This window comes from Pipra filicauda, unplaced genomic scaffold (genome assembly GCF_003945595.2).
Source record: "Pipra filicauda isolate LSUMZ 115617 unplaced genomic scaffold, ASM394559v2 scaffold571_size334496_pilon, whole genome shotgun sequence".
Classification (NCBI taxonomy): Eukaryota; Metazoa; Chordata; class Aves; order Passeriformes; family Pipridae; genus Pipra; species Pipra filicauda.
The window spans coordinates 235,619-258,121 of record NW_024104722.1 but is presented as its reverse complement, the minus strand read 5'-3'; the positions used below and the strand labels follow the sequence as shown (position 1 = coordinate 258,121).

The 22,503-nt window shown below is 47.2% G+C and overlaps 1 protein-coding gene and 1 long non-coding RNA gene across 2 annotated transcripts in view; both read left to right on the top strand.

The window, feature by feature from the left end:
* The window catches only part of LOC113998714 (MAM domain-containing glycosylphosphatidylinositol anchor protein 2), a 30,819-nt gene extending 15,839 nt beyond the window's left edge, over positions 1–14,980 (top strand). The window contains exons 5-7 of the mRNA XM_027741707.2: positions 6,461–6,591; positions 13,014–13,119; positions 14,444–14,980. Coding sequence (XP_027597508.2) covers positions 6,461–6,591; positions 13,014–13,119; positions 14,444–14,532 — 326 coding nt within the window. The 3' untranslated portion in view covers positions 14,533–14,980. The remainder of the gene's footprint in view (positions 1–6,460; positions 6,592–13,013; positions 13,120–14,443) is intronic.
* A 1,109-nt stretch (positions 14,981–16,089) lies between these two features.
* LOC113998715 lies at positions 16,090–21,929 on the top strand. Its single transcript, XR_005565901.1, has 2 exons — positions 16,090–16,330; positions 17,113–21,929. It is a non-coding gene; the product is annotated as an uncharacterized LOC113998715 (long non-coding RNA).
* Positions 21,930–22,503: the final 574 nt, after the last annotated feature.

The following is a 22,503-nucleotide window of genomic DNA, read 5'->3' as shown; positions in this document are numbered from 1 at the left end:
CCTCTTATATCTTGGAATAATTCCCTGCACGACCGAGGTTTTGAACAGGGAATTTTAGAGCCTGAAAAGCCAAAACTTGATATTAGCAAGGATTTTTCTTGCTGCAAAGGAGCGTTTCGAGTCATTCCTGCCTAAATTCAGGATGGGGGAGGCAGCAGCATCATTCCTCACGTGTGTGATGCAGCAGCACATCCTCCTTTGTACAAGTCAGGAACAATTTGCTCCCCAGCCGTAGAAATCCGTGTTTTCAAGGGATATCTCTAAGTCTATTTTTAGCCCCAACTCTTCCAACACACAGCTGTAATTTCTTCCCGTGGTCTGAGAGCAAAAAATATAAAAAATTATAAAAAAATCTAAAGCTCAGACAACCAATTTTTTTCCCAAGCCCTCGAAATCCCCACGGGGCGCTCGGTGCGTCAAGAGCTTTTCCAGGGTCGAGCTGGCCTGACTGGATGTGTTTTTATCTAAATTCCAAGGGCAAACTCATTTCAAATTTCAAACTCATCCTCCCAGCACGGTCTGGTGGTGGTTTTGTCAAAGCTCCTCCTGCCCCCGGGCCGAGCTGGGATTTTAAACGGAGCAGACAAGTTCACTGGGGGTTTTTTTTGGCGTCGGGAGAAGGTGGATGCGGCCCCAGGTGGGAATTCTCCCGGCTCTGGGTTGCAGCAGGAGCTGGGGGTTTATTGGGAGAAGTGATTGAGCCCGACATGCTCAGGGACAATATATGAACTGCTTTATATGGGCATATTCTGGTGCAATTCTGGTTAAATTTTGGTCCTATTTGGTTAAATTCTCGTCACATTCTGGTTAAATTCTGGTCATATTTTTGTTGTACTCTGGGTACATTCTGGTCAAATTGTGGTTAAATTCTGGATGTATTATGGTTGCATTCTGGTCATAATTTGGTTAAATTCTGGTAAAAGTCTGGTCACATTCTGGTTAAATGCTGGTCACATTTAGGTTAAATTCTGGTCACATTCTGGTTAAATTCTGCTCACATTTAGGTTAAGTTCTGGTCACATTCTGGTTGAATCCTAGTTGTATTTTGGCTGAATTCTGGTCATATTCTGGTTGAATTCTGGTTATATTCTGGTTAAATTCTGGTCATATTTTTGTTGTACTCTGGGTACATTCTGGTCAAATTCTGTTTGGATTATGGTTGAATTCTGGTCATATTTTGGTTAAAATCTGGTAAAATTCTAGTCATATTCTAGTTGAATTCTGGTCACAATCTGCTTAAATTCTGGCCACATTTTGGTTAAATTTTGATCATATTCTGGTTATATTCTGGTCATATTCTTGTTGCATTCTGGTCGTATTCTGGTCGTATTCTGGTCGTATTCTGGTCGTATTCTGGTCGTATTCTGGTCGTATTCTGGTCGTATTCTGGTCGTATTCTGGTCGTATTCTGGTCGTATTCTGGTCGTATTCTGGTTGCATTCTGGTCGTATTCTGGTTGCATTCTGGTCGTATTCTGGTTGCATTCTGGTCGTATTCTGGTTAAATTCTGGTCATATTTTTGTTGTACTCTGGGTACATTCTGGTTAAATTCTGGTTGGATTATGGTTGCATTCTAGTCATATTCTGGTTAAATTCTGGTAAAATTCTAGTCATATTCTAGTTGAATTCTGGTCATATTTTGGTTAAATTCTGCTCACATTCTGGTCATATTCTGCTTGAATTCTGGCTGAATTCTGGTCATATTCTGGTCATATTTTTGTTGTACTCTGGACATATTCTGCTTAAATTCTGGTTCTATTCTCGTATTCTGGACATATTCTGGTCATCTTCTGGTTGCATGCTGGTCATATTCTGGTCATATTCTGGTTGCATTCTGGTCAAATTCTGGTCATATTCTGGTTGCATTCTGGTCAAATTCTGGTTGCATTCTGGTCAAATTCTGGTTGCATTCTGGTCAAATTCTGGTTGCATTCTGGTCAAATTCTGGTCATATTCTGGTTGCATTCTGGTCAAATTCTGGTCATATTCTGGTTGCATTCTGGTCAAATTCTGGTCATATTCTGGTTGCATTCTGGTCAAATTCTGGTCATATTCTGGTTGCATTCTGGTCAAATTCTGGTCATATTCTGGTCATATTCTTGTTGAATTCTAGTTGCATTCTGGTCAAATTCTGGTCAAATTCTGGTCATATTCTGGTCATATTTTTATTGCATTCTGATCACATTCTGGTCGAATTCTGGTCATATTTTTATTGCATTCTGATCACATTCTGGTCGAATTCTGGTCATATTTTTATTGCATTCTGATCACATTCTGGTCGAATTCTGGTCATATTTTTATTGCATTCTGATCACATTCTGGTTGAATTCTGGTCAAACTCTGGTTGTATTCTGGTTGAATTCTGGTCAAGTTCTAGTTAAATTCTAGTCATATTCTGGTAAAATTCTGGTTGTATTCTGGTTGCATTCTGATCATATTGTGGTCACATTCTGGTCATACTCTGGTCAAATTCTGGTCATGTTCTGGTTGCATTCTGGTCATACCAGCCTGTTTCTGGTATATGACCATGAAGAGCAAATTCAGAACATAAAGGGGCCAGGAGTGTTTCTGGAACACCTGACAAAGTATTTGGGTTGTAAAGTAAAGGGTTGGGATAAAGTATAAGAAAAAAACCCCGTGATTTTGGGTGGGATTTGGGGTATTTCTCCTGGATTACCTTTTCAGTAATATCTGTGGTAAGCATTTTTTGCTGAGATCACATTTTTCCTGTTGAAAAGGAAGGGTCCCCCTGGAAGGAACCTTAAAGCTCATCTTGTTCCACCTCTTTCCACTAGAACTGGTTACTCAGAGCCCCATCCAGTATAAAATTACATTTTATTCTGTCTTTAAGGAGCAAACTGACAGAAAAAATAGTGAATTAATACCATCAACCACATGTTTGATTGCTTAATTCGAAATTTTAACCCCTCAGAATGACAAAATCAAGCAAAACATGTGAAATAAATGATGAAGTCAGCAACTATAGAAACCATTTGGTCGGCCAGAGGGGAAATCTGTCCCTGATATTGTTCCTGTGAGGATCATGAAAAGGAAAACCTAATGAGTGATGAAATCTTTAAGATTTCAGTGCAATGAGCACAAACTGAAAAAGAATCGTTTCTATTTAAACAGAGAAATAAACATTTTTTTTTTTAATTCTGAGGGCAGTCAAACACTGGCACAGGTTGCCCAGAGAGGCTGGGGGGGAGTCTCTGTCCTTGGAGAATCCAAAATCCAGTTGTCCCTGGCCCTGCAAAGCTGCTTTCATGTGCCGTGCCTTGAGCAGGGGGTTGAATGGGATGATCCCCAGAGATGCCTCCAACCTCTGTGAGAAATAGTTAATTGGTAATAGATTTTTTCAGAATCACATGGATTGCTCCCCTGTGGATAATTCTAAATCTCATTGCTGGAACAGATTGACTGTTTTATCATGAGCTGTTGGAAGCCTTGACCCTTCACTGGGCTCTGGAATTTGCAGCCAGTGTGTGGAAGGTCTTCCTTATCCCCCTTTGGGAATGAGCAGGGCCAGTCAGGGCAGCTGTTGGCATTCCCTGCTCATGGATTTATCCACAAGAGCAGGGGAGAAGCTGCTAAATGAGACTTTGTATGTCACAGAAACACAGAGTGCTTTGGGTTCAAAGAGATCTTAAAGCTCATCTTGTTCCATGGGCAGGGACACCTTCCACTAGCCCAGGTGGCTCCAGCCTGGCCTTGGACACTCCCAGGGATCCAGGGGCAGCCACAGCTTCTCTGGGAATTCTATTCCAGGGCCTCTCCACCCTCCCAGCCAGGAATTCCTTCCTCATATCTAATTTATGATCTAATATATGATCTCTCTGCTGTAGGATCCATGAGATTTCCAGGCAGTGTCAGGATTATTATTCCTGTGTCTCAGGCTGGGAGAGCTGGGGGGGTTCCCCTGGAGAAGAGAAGGCTCCAGGGAGAGCTGAGAGCCCCTGGCAGGGCCTAAAGGGGCTCCAGGAGAGCTGGAGAGGGACTGTGGACAAGGGATGGAGGGACAGGACACAGGGAATGGCTTCCCACTGCCAGAGGGCAGGGATAGGTGGGATATTGGGAAGGAATTGCTGGCTGGGAGGGTGGGGAGGGGCTGGAATGGAATTCCCAGAGAAGCTGGTGTGGAGATCAATGGAGATCTGAACATATGTAAGGACACAGATCTGCTGGGATGGGTCCAGAGGAGGCTCCAGGATGATCAGAGGATGGAGCAGCTCTGCTGGGAGGGAAGGCTGGGAGAGCTGGGATTGTTCAGCCTGGAGAGGAGAAGCTTTGGAGTGTCCTGATTGTGGCCTTGCAGGACCTGAAGGATCTACAGGAAAGATGGAGAGAGACTGTGGACAGGGAATGGACGGACAGGACACAGGGAATGGCTTCCCACTGCCAGAGGACAGGGAGAGATGGGATATTGGAAGGAATTCCTGGCTGGGAGGGTGGGGAGGGACTGGAATAGAATTCCCAGAGAAGCTGTGGCTGCCCCTGGATCCCTGGAAGTGTCCAAGGCCAGGTTGGAGCAACCTGGTCCAGTGGAAGGTGTCCCTGCCCATGGCAGGAGATTGGAGACTGAGAGTCTTTAAAGGTCCCTTCCAACCCAAACCATTCCATGATTATAATAATATTATATTATATTAAATAAGTTTGGAAGAAGGATGAGGCCCAGCAGCCTCTCCAGCCCTGCCCAGCCCTGTGTCTCAGCCCCAGCCTGGGCTGCAGGGAACCCTCCTGAGCTTTCCCTCGGCAAACCCTTTTTTCTTTAGCTCTTTTCCTGCCTCTGCCCCCTCCCTTGCATTCCCAAGCTGGAATTCCACAGTGGGAGCTCCCCCAGCTCCTCCAGGGAAGATGTGAGGCCTCATCCCAGGCCCCCTGGTGAAAGGGCCGTGAGGGGAATATTTGCTGCTCCATTACAGGGGGTTTTTTTGATGTTTTTCAAGGCCCTGAGTTTGGCTCTTGCTGGAAATAAGAAGTTCTTATGAGCAGGAGCTGAGTCACTGTGCAGCTGCCTCAGAGCTGGGAGCTGGCATTGCAAATATCATCTGTATGAGCTGCCCAGCTGCCAGGCCAAGCCCCCTAAAAAAAAAAAACAACACTGCTCTTGTGTGAACTTGACTGTCTGAACCTCCTCAAATTCAGGCAGATGTAAAGAGTTACAGAGAACAAAGAGGCACCGCTGCCCCACACGTCTGCAGACAACAACAGTGGGCAAATAGGACCCAAACCTCAAAGTTATGGGAATTATTGACCCCTGAGAAATGAAATCAAGGTGTTTTCTGGCCCTCTGGTCATACCAAGCCTGTTTCTGGTATATGACCATGATGGGCAAATTCAGAATATGAAGGGTCCAAGAGTGTTTCTGGAATAGCTGACAAAGTGTTTGGGTTGAAAAGTAAAGGGTTGGGATAAAGTATAAGAAAAAGAGCCACTGAGGGTGAAGTGTGTCCACAAACCAGTGGTTTTGGGTGTGATATAAGGATTTACAGAGAACAAAGAGGCACCACTGCCCCACACATCTGAACACAACAGCGGGCAAATAAGACCAAAATCTCCAAACTCTGGGAGTTATTGACCCCTGAGAAAGGAAAAATATATATGAATAAAAAAAATGAAATCTCTTACCTGTTGTAAATAATGTCTGTGCTGGAACCAGTAACTTCATGGTCAGCAGTGGGTAAAGACACAGCTCTGGGTGGGTTTTCCTCCACAGGGAGGGAGTTTTCTGAGGGGGTTTTAACTCAGAGGATGTTGTTGGCATTCAAAAATACCCCTTGGCAGCAGTGAGGGCACATCACATCAATGTCTGAGGTAGATCTGCCAGGCTCTGGGGCACTCCAGGAGCTTAAAGATGTGCTGAGTAAACAGGAAGCTGGACAGTTTTTATCATAGAATCATAAAATCATAGAAGGTTTGGGTTGGAAGGGACCTTAAAGATCATCTAGATATGGGCAGGGGCACCTTCCACCAGCCCAGGTTGCTCTGGGCTTGGACACTTCCAGGGATGGGGCAAAACCTGAACCATGAGCCCAACTCCCTCTCCAAACCTTTTTCCTGGCTGGATTTTTTAGTGGCCACTAAATCTCCCCCACACTCAAGAAATACTCACTCCAGACTCAGGAGAACAGGAACAAAATGTCCTTTTCTGGTGCCTCATTTCTAAAAAAACACCCCACTTTTGATAAATAAATGGTTATTGGGATCTCAGCTGCCCTTTGAAATGGGACACAAATTCCAGGACTTATTAAAATGAGAGGACTGAGAGGTAAAAATGACTCCAAGAAGGGTTGTGTAAGTTCTCAGCCTTCCCAAGTTGAAAAGGTTTGGAATATATGACAAGAAACTCTCCCCACGTGTTCAGACCCAGAAAAAAATGGGAATGGGGGTGAGGAGGGGACCCTGCTGTGCCCACCTTCCGTGGGAAGGCCTGACCAACTCCAGATCTCCTCTTTTCCAGGAAGCCTGAATGTTTACCTGAGGCTGAAAGGTCAGACTGCAATAGAGAACCCCCTGTGGTCTTCGAGTGGGAATAAGGGCCAGCACTGGAACCAAGCCCGTGTGAACATCAACCCCCCCACCTCATTCCAGGTAACCCCTCGAGCTCTGGGAACGGGAGGAGTCGATTTTGGAGGTTTGGGAGGAGGGGAATGTGCCCTCTGACCATCCATGGAATTGTAGAATCAGCTGGGTTGGAAGGGACCTCCGAGATCATCCAGTCCAACCCTTGATCCAACCCCGCCGTGGTTCCCAGCCCATGGCACTGATGCCACATCCAGTCTGTCCTTAAACACCTCCAGGGACGGAGAATCCCCCCCTTCCCTGGGCAGCCCATTCCAAGGGCTCAGCACCCTCTCTGCAAAGAAATTCTTCCTGATCTCCAACCTCCCCCTCCCCTGGCCCAGCTGCAGACCCAGCCCTCTTGTCTTGCTGAGAGTTGCCTGGGAAAAGAGACCAACCCCCCCCGGCTCCCCCCTCCTGGCAGGGAGTTGCAGAGAGTGAGGAGGTCTCCCCTGAGCCTCCTCTTCTCCAGGCTGAGCCCCCCAGCTCCCTCAGCCTCTCCTCCCAGCACTTGTGCTCCAGTCCCTTCCCCAGCCTCGTTGCTCTCCTCTGGCCCTGCTCCAGCCCCTCCAGGGCCTTCCTGAGCTGAGGGCCCAGAACTGGACACAGCACTCCAGGGGTGGCCTCCCCAGCGCTGAGTCCAGGGCAGGAATCCCTTCCCTGGCCCTGTTGGCCACCCTGTTCCTGAGCCAGGCCAGGCTCCATTGGCCCTCTTGTCCCCCTGGGCACACTGGGGCTCCTGTTCAGCTCCCTGGCCATCCCCACTCCCAGCTCCCTTCCTGCCTGGCTGCTCTCCAGCCCCTCTGGCCCAGCCTGGAGCTGCCGGGGGTTGTTGTGGCCAAAGGGCAGGACCCGGCCCTTGGCCTGCTTGACCCTCATCCCCTTGGAATCAGCCCATGGATCCAGCCTGGCCAGGTCCCTCTGCAGAGGGACCCTTCCCTTCTGCCCCAACATCTCACAGCTTCTTCTCACCTCTGAAAGCTGCTTTATGTCCAGATAATTGCTTTGTGAGCACCAGGAGCTCGGTAATGCCACACAGAGCACAGCAGCTCTTTGCTCGGAGACAAAATATCCTTCAGCTCGCATGAGATGCTGGTGGTGATAGAAAACATGGTTTTATTTCAGGATATAAAATGGCTCGCTGTGGAAAATTATTTCAGGCCTGTGTAGAGCGGCTGCGCTAAAGGTCTCTAAAAATCTGTGTATTTTGTGCAGACAGAGGAGTGATTTGTGAACCTTTGCTGTGAGGCAGCAAAGCATCTGTGCTGCCCACCCAGAGCCCCCGGTGAACGAGTTCTGTGACAGGTTTTCACACATTTCGTGTTTGGTTTGACAGTGAGACGCTGATAGACTGTTACAGGCAGTTCTCATCCACCCTCGGAGCTGGTTGGAACTGGAACAGAGCCAAAAAAAGCAGCTGCTGGGAGCGACCTTTGTGTGTGAGAGGTGGGAGTGTTGTCATGGAAAGCTGGAGCCGGCAGCCCTGCCCTGGGATGGTTCCTCTGGCCCCTCCCTGTCACCTCCAGGTGCTCCAGGGGAGAAAATGGGTTTTTGGGGGAAACAGTCGTAGAATCTCAGAATGGTTTGGGTTGGAAGGGACATTAAAGCCCATTCATTGCCACCCCCTGCCACTGGCAGGGACACCTTCCACTATCTCAGACTGCTCCAACCTGGCCTTGGAAAAGTCCTCCAGTGCAAGTCAAAGGTCCCATATAAACATTCACATTGGGATTCACCCTGTGGACAATTCCTGGTTCTGACCCTCTGTTCTTATTTATAAATAAAGGTGGAATTATTTATAAATAAGAGCTATAAATAAATGTATACTTATTTCTGCATGAGAAACGTCGACAGGAGAGAAATGATTTCACACCTGGGATTGCAAAAGCATTGGATGGAGGGAATCAGAGGAAAACTGAAGGAGAGGGAATTGTCAAGTGTAGTAATATATGATAGAGAGCTGGGGGATTCACCTGGAGAAGAGAAGGCTCCAGGGAGAGCTGAGAGCCCCTTGCAGGGACCTAAAGGGGCTCCAGGAGAGCTGGAGAGGGACTGGGGACAAGGCATGGAGGGACAGGACAAGGGGGAACGGCTTTAAGCTGGAAAAGTGTAGATTTAGGTGGGATATTGGGAAGGAATTCCTGCCTGGGAGGGTGGGGAGGCTCTGGAATAGAATTCCCAGAGAAGCTGTGGCTGCCCCTGGATCCCTGGAAGTGTCCAAGGCCAGGTTGGAGCAATCTGGGCTAGTGGAAGGTGTCCCTGTCCATGGCAGGGGGTGGCACTGGATGGGCTTTAAGGTCCTTCCAACTCAAACCATTCCGGAATTCTGTGACGCTTGAGGGGAACAAAGTGGCAGAATTGGGGTAGGAGAGGGCAGAGAGGAGGGATCTGAGTAGTAAAGCACAAATGGGGCCAAGTACAAGGAGCTGCTCAGAGTTGTGGAGTTTTTTTCACTGGTGTAGTCAGGAGAAATCCAAGAAATCTGAACAGTAAAGGAGAGAGAGAAATGATTTTGTACCTGAACATAAGAAATGGCCGGGGAAAGGGAGGGAAGAAATGGCATTTGGGATGGTCTGTTGGCCATGAGCAGGGATTTGGGATGATCTGTTGGTGCTCCCTGTGTGTCTGGGTGAGCTCAGAGCAGCCCATGGGCCCAGCTGGGCGCTCTCAGCCTGAGGCTCCTGTTGTGCTGCAGCCCCAATTAACCAGCAGCAGTTAATTAGTGACCCCTGGCTGGGGGTGCTGATGGAGATGGGGTCAGACGAGGCTCTTAGGTGGGTTTTGGGGTGTCCTGGGCAGGATCAGGAGTTGGAGTTGGATGATCCTTGAGGGTTCTTTCCTCCTCAGGATATTCCATGATTCCATTAATGGTTCTGTGATTCCATAAATGACTGCGAAAGCTGAAACCAAAGTGATTTGAGGGATCTGAGAGGGCTTCTGGAGACCCCAGGGGTCACTTCTGCAACCAGTTCACCTCCCTGGCATTGCTTAAAACCCACATTGTCCCTCCCTGGATCACCCAGTGAAGCTCCTCTCCTTGGCTATTTTTCACCTTTTACATTGTTTAAAGGCTTCAGCATAAAATAAATGTAAAGCCACGAAGCTTTGCCCCAAATATAACAAATAAATGTCAGAGTGCTTGGAACCTTAAATTACGGTTTTGAGCAGCTCTTGCATCGAGCAAACTTTATTTTCCATTTAGGAGCCTAAGTAGGAAAGAATATAAACCTCCCAGTTAAATTTAAGGAGAGGGAATTGAAGTGAATCTTGGCAGTAAAACAGTAAACTGACATGGAAATTAAAACTTTTTATAGGTTAATTTATAGGGGTAAAAGATTTTATACCTTCTCAGTCCCCGTGATAAAGAACAAAGCTCCTGCCATGAGGAACTGGGAGGACTGCAGTGCTTTGAATCACAAAGTGATTGCATAAATCTATCTCAGAGAGTCACTTTTTCAGTATTTTTAAGGAATGAACACCAAGAATAAGGAGAGCATAGCAAGGGGTCAGTTTTGGTTCAGAGTTGTGCAGCAGGATATGGAGATTATGGGGATGATTGTGATTGGATTTATTGCTGTGGCAAATAATAACTCATATTATAAAAGTTACATATAACATAATTATGTTATATATAATTATGTAATAATTATGTTATTTTTAAATATATATCTATTATTGCAAAGTATTATGGTGCCATCAGGTTGGGGTCCCTCCTGGTGGGTCGGTGACACCCCCTCACTGTCTGAACATCTCAGACAAGCCCAGGTGGGGCTCAGCTCACCCAGTCCCAGCTTTAGTCCCAGTTTGTGTCCCAGGCTGGGCTGGGAACATCCCCCTTTCCAGTCCTGGGCCTTGCAGGATTCCCAGTCCCAAAGCCCCAGAGCCTCAGGCACAGGGTGGGAGTGTTGGGGTGTCCTGGGCAGGGGCAGGGCTTGGACTCCATGATCCTGGTGGGATCAGCTCAGGATATTCCATGAGCTGTGGAGCTGCTTTAGGATTTTCTCTCTGGATTTGACCAGATCTCAGCACTTTTTGCTCACCCATCCCAAAGTGAGTGTCCCCTGTCTTTGGCCTGGATGGACCTGCAGGTGTCCCAGGGCCCTGGAGGGAAAGGGAGAAGGGCTGGGGAGGGAGGGGAGCACACAAGGGAAGACCCAACTACCTTTTGTGTCATCCCAGAAGCTCCTCTACATCGTATTTGGAGCCGGGCCTGGAAGGTAAAAATCTGTCTGAAGTCCCATGGAAGAATCATGGAATCACAGAATGGGTTTGGGTTGGAAGGGACCTCAAAAACCACCTTGTTCCACCCCCTGCCACGGGCAGGGACACCTTCCACCAGCCCAGGTTGCTCCAAACCCCATCCAGCCTGGCCTTGGACACTCCCAGGGAAGAAGCACAAGCTGAATCCCACAGGGACACTCAGAACAGGCCTTATAGGGTCGTATTTCCAGGCCCTAGTTGAGTCTTTGGTGTGCCCCTGAGCCCTTCTATTCTCCAGCTAAATGCAATATTTTTAACAGCTTTGTAAAGCCACAGACATGCAGACAATGGGGTTTTTTTTGGGATATTGATATGGGATTCTGATCATCTGGCAGCTCCTGCTCCGTGCTGTGCCAACACTCCTCTGATTTGTTCTGAGTGTGTGGCCAGGCTGGCTGATGGCAAACCCCATCTCTGAGGGCCATAAACCACGCTGCCAAATGCACAGTTTAATTAAATGCTGCCTCTTGTCTTTGTCTGGGGTCCTTTTGTCTGGAAACAGAGTTTTTCATTGTCAGGGAAAATTTGACTTTAAACCCCATTGACAGGGCTGTGCCTGCTGCCAAGGAGCAGGAAAGGGAGATGTACTTTGGGGGGGAGGAAAGAGAACTTTCTTTTGGAGCTGGAAACTTTCCTCTGGAGCTGGAAATCTCCCCTCGTCAGTGGCAGAGTCGAAAAATTGTCAGAGGGATAATTACTTGAGACACTGTTTTCAGACAACGGGGTAAATTATGGAAAAACTTGCTGTTTGCCCCATTATTCCCTGTTGCATTAATATCCACCTTGTTTTAGTAATTAACCTGCAGTAATTAACCTGCAGCATCTCTTGGTAATAAAATACTGGTGGAATGTTTTAACCCTTATGGTTTATTTAGTGCTCCCAGCACAGACCTGTCACCTGGCTCAGGACACCCCAGGGAGGCTGTAAATACACCCCTTTTATCCCGGCTTTTCCCTGCAGGGTCAGGAACCTCTGGGAATGCTCAGCTCAGCGAAAGAATTAGATAAAATTGGATATTAGGAGAAATTCCTTCATGGAAAGGGTTCAGGGCAGGGGTGGAGCCCCCATCCCCTGCAGGGATTTCAAAGCCCTGTGGATGTGGCACTTGGGGACATGGGGTGGCCTTGGCAGTGCTGGGGATGGTTGGACTCGATAAAATCAGAGTTCTTTTCCAACTTTAATGATCCCACAGGATTCTCTGTGTCCATGGCAAGGCTGAGGGACCTTTTCCTCCATGGAAAGCCACATGTTACAGTGGCATAGTGATGAAGCTGCTCTGGAGACACCAGGTGACAACAGGGCCCAAAATTAGCACCTTTGATATTTTTCAGCTCCTTCTGAAGAGGAAAAGCCTTCACAGCTCACACCCCCTCTGTGTCCACCCTCAAGCACACAGGAATTGGTTTTTTACCCCACAGAAAGTGGTTGGGAATCATTCCAAGCCCCTCCAGATGGTTCAGTGCCGGGCCAAACTCGACTCGATGATCTTGGAGGGCTTTTCCAACCTCAATGATTCTTTGGGATTCTGTGTGTCCATGGCCAAGGCTGAGGGACCTTTTCCTCTGTGCAAGGGCAGAGCAGAGAATCCCGTGTGTGGTGTGATGTCTGGTGGCATTGGGCACCTTCTCTGGGTGCTGTGCATCCAGCTGGTGATTTACAGGATCATCTTCCAGTGGGGAATGTCTCTGGCTCCTCTGTGTTTTCCTGCAATCTGTGCTCCAGTGGATGCTCAGTCTTTCCTTACCTCAGGTGGCAGGAGTTTCTTGGAGAAACACCCCCAATCTCCTTAAAGCTTTAATTCCTTTTAATCCTGCTCTTTGCTCCAGGAATACCAGACTTAAATCAGCCACACATTCCATTAACGTAGTGATGAAGCTGCTCTGGAGACACCAGGTGACAACTGGGCCCAAAAATTAGCACCTCTGATATTTTTCAGCTCCTTCTGAAGAGGAAAAGCCTTCACAGCTCACACCCCCTCTGTGTCCACCCTCAAGCACAGAGGAACAGGTGCCTTCATTTACTGAAAAATGCTTTTTGTTCTGGTTGTTTTAACTTGTTTTTTGCGCCACAGAAGGTGGTCAAGAGTCATTCCAAGCCCCTCCAAGTAGTTCAGTGCCGTGACCGACACAAGTGAAGGTTTTCCACTCATCACCCTCTGATCTTGATCTACTTCTTCTTCATTGCTCTGCAGCTCATCTTTGAAGGGATCCGTGGCCCTGGCATCGAAGGGGACATTGCCATTGACGACGTGTCCATTGTGGAAGGGGAGTGCATGAAGTCAGACCAACCGGCCAACAGTAAGTGCTGCTTCTCCACACAAGGGGCAGAAAGGTCCTCAGGGGTTTATTTATCTTAGACAACTCCCCAAATGGATTTTTTTTCCAGAAGAGCAATATCTGGCTTGGTTGGAGAGGCTTAAATTGCAGTGTTTTCCTTGGAAATGGCTTTGTTCCGGTAGAGGGTGAGCAGAGATGCCAGTGAAAGACTCGTGGGTGTTGGGCAGAGAGACCAGTGGGTGACTCTCCACGGTGGGTTGGGCTGGGGAGCCACAATTTTTTCCAGGAGAACAATATTTGGTTTAGTTGGAGAGGCCTAAATTTTCTTTGTAGTGTTTTCTTTGGAAATACTTTTTTCAGAGGGAAAAATTCTGGCTGAGCAGAGACGCCAGTGAAAGGGTGTTGAGCAGAGAGAGCAGAGTGACTCTTCATGGTGGGCTGGGCTGGACAGCCACAATTTTTTCCAGGAGAACAACATCTGGCTTGGTTGGAGAGGCTTAAGTTGAAATGTTTTCCTTGGAAATGGCTTTGTTCAGGTAGTGGTTGAGCAGAGGTGCCAGGTGGGGGTGTTGGACAGAGGTGAGAACAGTGACTGACTCCCCACAGCGGGTTGGGCTGTGCAGCCCCAATTTGAGATAGTCAAACACATAAAGCAACATTGAAAACATACTCAGAGGGTCCAAACAATATAAAATTCATGAAAATCACTGTTGTGTTCCCCTGTGGACCTTCTTTCATCCCTCCACCCCCATGTGTGCATTGCACAGACCAGAACTGTGCAACCAGGTGGATTTTCATCCCAATATCTCTGCCCCGTTTAGTTGTGAGGTGGATTTTCATCCCAATATCTCTGCCCTTTTTCTCTGTGAGGTGAATTTTCATCCCAGTGTCTCTGCCCTATTTAGTTTTGGGGTGGATTTTCATCCCAATGTCTCTGCCCTATTTAGCTGTGAGGTGGATTTTCATCCCAGTGTCTCTGCCCTGTTTAGTTGTGAGGTGGATTTTCGTCCTGATGTCTCTGCCCTGTTTAGCTGTGGGGTGGATTTTCATCCCAATATCTCTGCCCTCTTTAGTTGTGAGGTGGATTTTCACCCCAGTGTCCCTGCCCTATTTAGCTGTGAGGGTTGTTCTCATCCCCTGTGTGTAGAAGGTGATCTTGTCCCTGCAGGGGAGGTTGGTGGCCCTCAGTGGGACATGTGGGGACAGCCCAAGTCAGCCCCATCCTGCCACATCCACATGATTGTGCAGCTCCTGGTGGGTGAGCCCTCGATCTTCTAAAGCCTTGTAGAGTTCTGACTGTGTCTGAGCAGCTCTTTAATTGCCCTTTTTCCCCCCTTTTCTGCAGATTTACGATCAGGTGCTGTTGGGACATTCTCACATATACGACTCCTCCCACTTCTCCTCCTCATGTCTGTCTTAAGTCATCAGAGGTGACCTTATCCTGGCAGAGGCTACAAAAGATTCACCAGGCACTGGCATGAAGAAGAAAAGAGTCTTTGTAAAACGGACATTTTAAAAACAAACTACCAAAGATTCCTCCACTGAACTGACTCAAGAAAGTTAAATAAGTACGTAAATAAATAATTAAAAAATGAACAGAACAAAACAAACAAACAAAAAAAGGTAATTAAGAAAGCACTGGGGACATAAAAGGCATCACGAGCCACGTGTGAGGACGGGATCTGGCCTAAGGAAAGAAGAGACCTTCAGGTGCTTTTGTGGTCAGTGATGAATTCAGCATCATCTGGTTGAACTCTCGGCGAAGAGCTATAGAAACCCTTGTCAAAGCACAAAAAGTCATGGCTGGTTTTGTTTCAAATGAATAGTTTGCTTGTTACCATGGAAACCTAATGGCCTGCCAAAAAAAAAACAAAAACAAAAAAAAGGAGAGAGGAAATAAAGAACAAGAAAAAAGAGAGAGAGAAACACCTCACTGTAAACAGGGTATGTGAAGAGCTGGCATTCATTTCCCCCTGCAGAAGGTTTTTTAGTGTGGAGTTAAACAAATGTAGGCCCTTCCTACTTTGGCTGTGCCTCCCTTAGGGAATCACCCGGGATCAGAGCCGGTTTCAGACGTTCCTGTTTTCATTTCTCATGGCTCTGCTTGAGAACTGTGTGTGCTGTCTCCTCTTTGCATGCATTTCCCAGCCAGGACGTGCCACCCTGGGCTTTACACGTTATTACACGGGATTTTTCCGGGATTTTCGGAGTTTGCTTGCGGCCACTTCGCCCCCTCCCCTCTCCCTCCTCCCCTCCTCCCCCGACCCGAGTCATCCGTTCCAACGAAGGGAAGAAACCAAACCACCGTCTTTTATAAATTGCCATGGAAACCAAGTGCCTTCAATGAAACAAGCCTGAGTTAAAACATAAAAAAAACAAACAAACAAAACAAACAAACAGAAACTAAAACAAACAAAAACGAAATATATTTAAATATATATATATATATAAAAAAAGAATAAATGTAAGGAGAATAACGGTTTCAAAAGGAAGCTTGCACTGCTAAAAAAATGTGCGTTGTGCAAACTCTGTTTTCTAAACAAACTACGGAGCCTGGGTGTGCAGGGCAAGGAGACGGAGCCGCTTCCAGAGATGGAGGGATGGATGGATGGATGGGATGGACCTCGCTTCCGGAGATGATGGATGGATGGATGGATGGGATAGACTTCGCTTCCGGAGATGATGGATGGATGGATGGATGGGATAGACTTCGCTTCCGGAGATGGATGGATGGGATAGACCTCGCTTCCGGAGATGGATGGATGGGATGGACCTCACTTCCAGAGATGGATGGATGGATGGATGGGATAGACCTCGCTTCCAGAGATGGATGGATGGGATGGACCTCGCTTCCAGAGATGGATGGATGGGATGAACCTCGCTTCTGGAGACGGATGGATAGATGGACGGATGGGATGGACCTTGCTTCCAGAGATAGATGGATGATTGGGATGGACCTCGCTTCTGGAGATGGATGGATGGGATGGATGGGATGGACCTCGCTTCCGGAGATGGATGGATGGATGGGATGGACCTCACGTCTGGAGATGATGGATGGATGGATGGGATGGACCTCAAAGCTGCTGCCCGAGCCCTCCTTTGGGATGAGGGATTCGTTGGTGTGACCTCCCAGACGGCCACGACCTTTCAGCTTCTTATCCCTTAAAAAACAGCATCCATCGGGAATGGGAATGGGAGCAGCGCTCTTGCCATCGCCGTTCTGGGTTCTCCGGTGGGTCAACCAGAGGCAGAGGCTGTTGGGACACACAAGGTGGGGAGACACGGGAGGGATTTTCCCGCTCCCACCCTCCACTGGAGGAGGGGGAGTCGTTTAGGGGGGGATTTATTCCCAGAATTCCCCCGAGGAACCGCCAAGCTCGACGCGCCGAGGGGGCTCAACGCGCCTCCTCCTCCGGGCGCTGAGCACGAGAGGTTATTATTTTTTTTTTTTGTTATCATAGCAAATTTAAAAAAAAAAAAATAATGCTATTAAAAAATTTAAAAAAAAAATCAAAATAATAAAATCCCACTTTTACAAGGAGAAAAATAAAAAAAAACCAAACCCCATGTGGGTTCCAGCCACCCCCCCCCGACACGTGCCGTTAGCCAGCCGGTTTTCCACTGCATTGTAAAAGTTCCCTCCTTCCAGCTGACAATTTGAAGACCTTTTTTTCCTTTAAATTATCTCAGCTTTTAACTTCATTTAAAAAAAAAAAAAAAAAAAAAAAAAAAAAAAAAAAAAGGACTTTCGTCTAAGGGAGAGTATTATTATTATAATTATTATTATTATTATTATTATTATTCCGTGTTCTCTCGACGCCCTAAGATCGAAAAAAAAAAAGACAAACAAACAAACCGCCTGATATGCAAATAATTGGAGTAAAACCGTGAAAACAAACAAACAAACAAACGAGGAGAATATTTGCAAACACGAGTATAAAAAGCACAACGAGATGCAGTAAAACGATGACAAGGCTTGATTTTTTTTTTTTTTTTTTTTTTTTTATTCTGTAGAGAAATGTTTGTGCAAATTCAGTAATTCAACTGAAGAGATAATTTTACAGCTGTTCAATAAAGCCTCTTTCCAGGTAAGGTATGACAAGTGGTGCGTGTGTTTGTTGAGCAGTGAGGCCCCCAAAATGGCCTGGCCTGGGCTTTCCCTTCGTCAGCTGGTGGTGTCTGAAGGTCTAATGGTCCATACTGGTGATGCTGGGGGGGCTGGAGCTTTCCCGGGATATTGGCTCCCGGCTTTGGAGGCACTTTGTGGGGGCTGGGAGATGGTGGGAGCTCTGGTTTGGATGGACTGTGGGGTCTGGAAAACCATGGGAGCTCTGAGTCTGGATGGACTGTGGGGTCTGGAAAATTGTGGGAGCTTTGAGTCTGGATGGACTGTGGGGTTTGGAAAACCATGGGAGCTCTACATCTAGGTGGACTGTGGGGTCTGGAAAATAATGGGAACTCTGAGTCTGGATGGACTGTGGGGTCTGGAAAATAATGGGAGCTCTGAGTCTGGATGGACTGTGGGGTTTGGAAAATAGTGGGAGCTCTGAGTTTGAATGGACTGTGGGGTCTGGAAAATAATGAGGTCTCTGAGTCTGGATGGACTGTGGGATCTGGAAAACCATGGGATTTCTGAGTATGGATGGATTGTGGGGTCTGGAAAACAATGGGATCTCTTGAGTCTGGATGGACTGTGGGGTCTGGAAAACCATGGGAGCTCTGAGTTTGAATGGACTGTGGGGTCTGGAAAATAATGAGGTCTCTGAGTCTGGATGGACTGTGGGATTTGACACCCTTAAAAACACAAACCACCGAATTTCCCATTGGAATCACTGGATTTTGAGGGTGGATGGCTGGCTGGAGGACCAGCTCAGGTATGGCAAGACACTGCTGCAGATTTTTGAGCAGGAGGTTGTTGTCTCATTTCTCAGGACGCATGGAATCCAAACCTGGATGTGTCTCCTCCCGCTGATGTCTTGGGAAAGCCACAGAACCGATGGATGGTCCAAGAGGCTCCACCTTTGGAAGGGTCTGGCTTTGCCCAAGGCCACTGAGAGCCCTGACAGAAGTGGATTCGTTCTCCTCTGGCATTTCTCATCCATGGGTGACCTGGGTGGCTCCTTTTCCCCTCATTTTCTGGTCGGAGCAGCACTTCAGGGATGCTCCAGGCTGGAGCCTCAGCAGGCTCTGCAGGAGATCCCACAGCTCAGAGACCTGGTCCTGCTGTGTTTTATGATGCACAACCTCACTGTCCTGAGCCTGGAATATTCCTGGACTATGGAAAAAAAAAAAAGAGTGGCTCTCTGTCAATAATTTTCACGGAATCCCAGATTCCCAGAGTGGTTTGGGTCAGAGGAGACCTTAAAGCTCATCTCGTTCCACCCCCCTGCCTCGGGAGGGGTGCTGTCCATGAAACCAGATTAGAGGAGCACGTGAAACATTCCATTTCCTTTCAAATATTTTTCCTGGTTTTCCAGAAACAGACTCCAAATAAGCTGAGCCTTCAGTGCCCGTTGCTCAGCAGGGACCAGGAGAAGGGTTTTCCCAAGCACCAAGGGCAGAGCTGGTGGTGAGGGTGTGACTCCACAGGAAGGGAGGTTTGGGAAGTGCCCTGGAATGTCCCCAGCTGTCCTGAAGATCAGGGAATGGAGATCCTGGTTGCTTGTGTAGATCCCAAGCTGAGACTCCAGGCTGGAATCCTGGTCTCTCTTTCCATGTTGATTTTTCTTTCCCTCCCTCACGTTATTTTGGATAAAGGGTTTTGATTGACAGCCAAAGACCACAAACATCTCCTTTCAGGGCAGGATAATCTGTTTGTCCTGAAAAGCCCAGGTCTTTGTGTGAAAGGGAATTTATTTCCCATCCTTATTCTGGTTTTACTCTGCCTGGGGGCAGAAGGTGAAAAGAAAAGCTGCTTTTCTCTCTCCAGTGTTGACTCAGGAGCAGCGTTATCTTCCTTCACATTCCCGGGATAAACCACTGGAAAGGGCAGTGGGATTTTACTCCAGGCCATGAATAAGAAGAACAAATTGAGATATGCATTTCCTAGTCTTGATTTTGATTTTATTTTTCATTTTTTTCGTGCAAGTGGATGCAGAATTTGTAAGATATTTGGACCAGGAATCAGACAAAGGGAGTTGGAACTGGCAGGTCTCCTGAGGAACCTGAAAACCCTCTGACTCAGTTCTGGGTTATCCCATCTGATAATGTCTCTGATGGAGCTTTAAATTGGAAATCAGATACTGAATGGTGCAAATGTGGACTGTGCAGCAACTCCAGCACTGGGATGTTGGGATCAGCAACTGGTTTGGATGGGATGGCTGGGGGAGTTTGCTGGGTGTTCCCCAAGCAGAGGGGGGTGGAGGTTTGAATGGGAAATCATGGAATTACAGAATAGTTTGGGTTGGAAGGGACTTAAAGCTCATCTGGTTCCACCCAGGGACACCTTCCACTATCCCAGGTTGCTCCAAGCCCTGTCCAAGCTGCCCTTGGGCACTTCCAGGGGTGGGGAATCCACCACCTCTCCGGGAATCCTGTGTCCCACATGGAACTATGGAACACTTGGATGTGCTGCCAACCCAGCTCTCCTCCAGCCTGGATGGGATACCAGGAGGGATAAAGGAGCACAGACTGAAAGGGAGCAGAGAGAGACCTTACAAATCACCCTCAAATGCCCAACTATGGTTGGAAGGCAGGAGCAGCTCTTGGAGAGCCCAGAAAAGGGGAGATGACCCACGTGAGGAACATGTGGACAACAAGGTCTTCACACTGAGCCCGTCTCGTCCCATCAGCCACTTTTTGGGGACTGCAACCCAAGGCTGTGCTGCTCTCAGCCCCACAGAAATCCTTGGAAATGTGCAATTTCCCCTGAATTTGGGAGAGGACCCAAAAGAGGTGGAGCTGCACCTTCCAGCCCCACCACGAGTCCTGCCCTCCACTGGTGCCAGAGCTTTCCTTCTTCACATCCAGCACTGGAACCTCTGCTCCATTCGGGGCACGATCAGGTTTTTGGGGGTGATTGGGATCTCCAAATTTTTAAAAAAATTGACCAGTTAAAGCATCAACTTCTTGTTTAAGATTTTTTTTTCTCTTTTCCCTTTGCACTGAGGAATTAAGGCAGAAGGATCAGATTTTTTTCCCCATGGAAAAAGTGGAAGAGGCTTCCCTGGGTTTATTTTCGGAGGGTTTACTCACTAGTAATGTTTTTTCATGTATTGAAGGATAATTGAAACTCTCTTCCTCCCCAAGAAGAGCTGCCATCCGTCAGAAAAATGACTTTTTAGAGCAGTTCAATAAAAATAAGATACAGTTTGGTATTTTAAGCACTCTCTGCCTCTCTGTGCTAATAAAGAGATTGGGTGCCATCTGGATTAATGCTTGGATTTTCCCATAAAACCATAAAAAGCTATAAAAAGGTTATTTTTACATTTCAAATTCTTCTTTTTTTCTTTTCTTCTTAATTTTTGTGAAAAAAAAAGCAGCGGTGCAGGAGCTTTTATGGCTCCTCCACCACAATGCCAGAGTCAGGCAGGAAAGAGGGAATTCAACCATTCCAGTATGGAATTTAGGGACCTACAGAACGTGCAGTCCTGGGACTTCCAGAGTTCTCAATTTTCTGTCACCTTTCCCTAAAGCCCTGACTGGTGTCACCCCATAAATCCCATGGGAATGTGCCTTAGGTGCCTGGGGGATTTGGGATGGGGAAGGAGGTGCTGAACTTGCTAATTAATCCATCTTAAAACCAATTTAAAGGCACAAGAGGGAGGATGTGTTTGGGCTTTGCCCTCTGCACTGGCTCCAAGGCTGTGGCAAGACCTTGCTGGGGGGATATTTGTCCTAAAAACCCAATTCTTGGTACCTGTTTAGCATCATTTATTCCTGTTTATCCCTTCCTGGTATTAAATTCCTCTCCCTTTCTACCCCCAGACCACTCCAAGTCCCCCCTTTTTTGGCTGTTTCTTTTTCCAATATCTGGGTTAGAAAAGTTAAATGTTACCAAATTAAAGCTGTCAGTAACCCAAATACAGGGAATTTGGGATTGTACACCCTGCTGTTACTTATTAAAATACTGTTCAGTTTTCCTTTTTTTATCTATCAGATTGGAGAGCTTGGGCTACAAGGTTTATATTCTGGGAAGCTGCTTGTGTTTCTTCCCCAAAAAAACCAGATCCAAAGGGTGGGAATGTGCCACCCCACTCAGCCCTGGGAGCCTCTGGAGAGCAAGGTTCAGCCACTCAGCTTTCTTTTAATAAAAACATCTTTCCCGTGGAATTTTGGAATGCTTTGGGTGGGAAGGGAACCTTCAAGCCCACCCAGTGCCACCCCCTGCCTTGGGCTTTGCTCCCAGTTAAGGTCATGGCTGACAACTGGAGGAATCTCCACCTCAATCCCTCGGGATTTGGGATCCTTGCACGGAACAAATCCTCTCCTACAGGCTGGAAAAAAAACCACACCAAGGATCACTGAGACAACTGTTCATCTCTTGACTCTTTTTTGATGGATCTGACCACAAAAGAGATGGAAGAAATTAAGAATTAACAATTAACAGCCTCGGCACCTTCTCAGGAAAGATCAGATGAGCTGCTTGCACACAGCCAACTGCAAAGGGGGGAAACCACGTGTTTGTGTCTGTAAATACCATATAAATAGCTGTAATTGTATGTATTTAATGTATATAAAGCTGAGGATTACATTTTAACAATCTCAAGCATTGTACAGAGCCCCAAACCTGCTCTCTTGTTTTACTACCACACCCGCTGTAGGTTTATTATTTTTTTTTTGTCATTGTCGTTTCTGTATCTTGGTTGAATTACAAACTGGCCTCACTTTTACCTCAAAAGGGTTTTTATGTTCTTTCTGTACATTTTATAAAGAAAAAACAAACAAACAAAAAAGAAACCACTCTGGATTTGTGGGTACCTTTTCCATTGCCAGCAGTGTTTTCTGTCTTTTCCTCCTTGTTGCTCCACTGGGGTGAGGAGTGGAGGTCAGCTGGGAAGGACTGGGTTTGATGGGGGATATTTCCCTCTGGATGTGTCCCTGCCTTCCTGAGAGATGGAAAAAAGGAGGAATTTCTCTCCTCCTTGTCCTAAGTAGGGCAAGGTTTTAATTAGGCCACGAAGAGGTTTTGCCCCCCTGTTATCTGCTGGGACAATTCCTTCCTTTGAGTGGTCCCAGCAGCCTAACAAGGTTTTATCCAGCCCTACAAACTGAGGGTCAAAATCCATTTCTTTGCCTTTCCATGATGCCTTTTTGATCCCTGGGAAGCAAACCCAGAGGAAGGTGGGTGAGGATGAGTGTGCCCTGGCAGAGCTGCTCCAGAGCTCCTCCCCACGTGGCTGGGGATGGGATGGGCACCTCCAGATCCCACCTGGACCTTGCTGCAGGATGAGCCCAGATCAACCA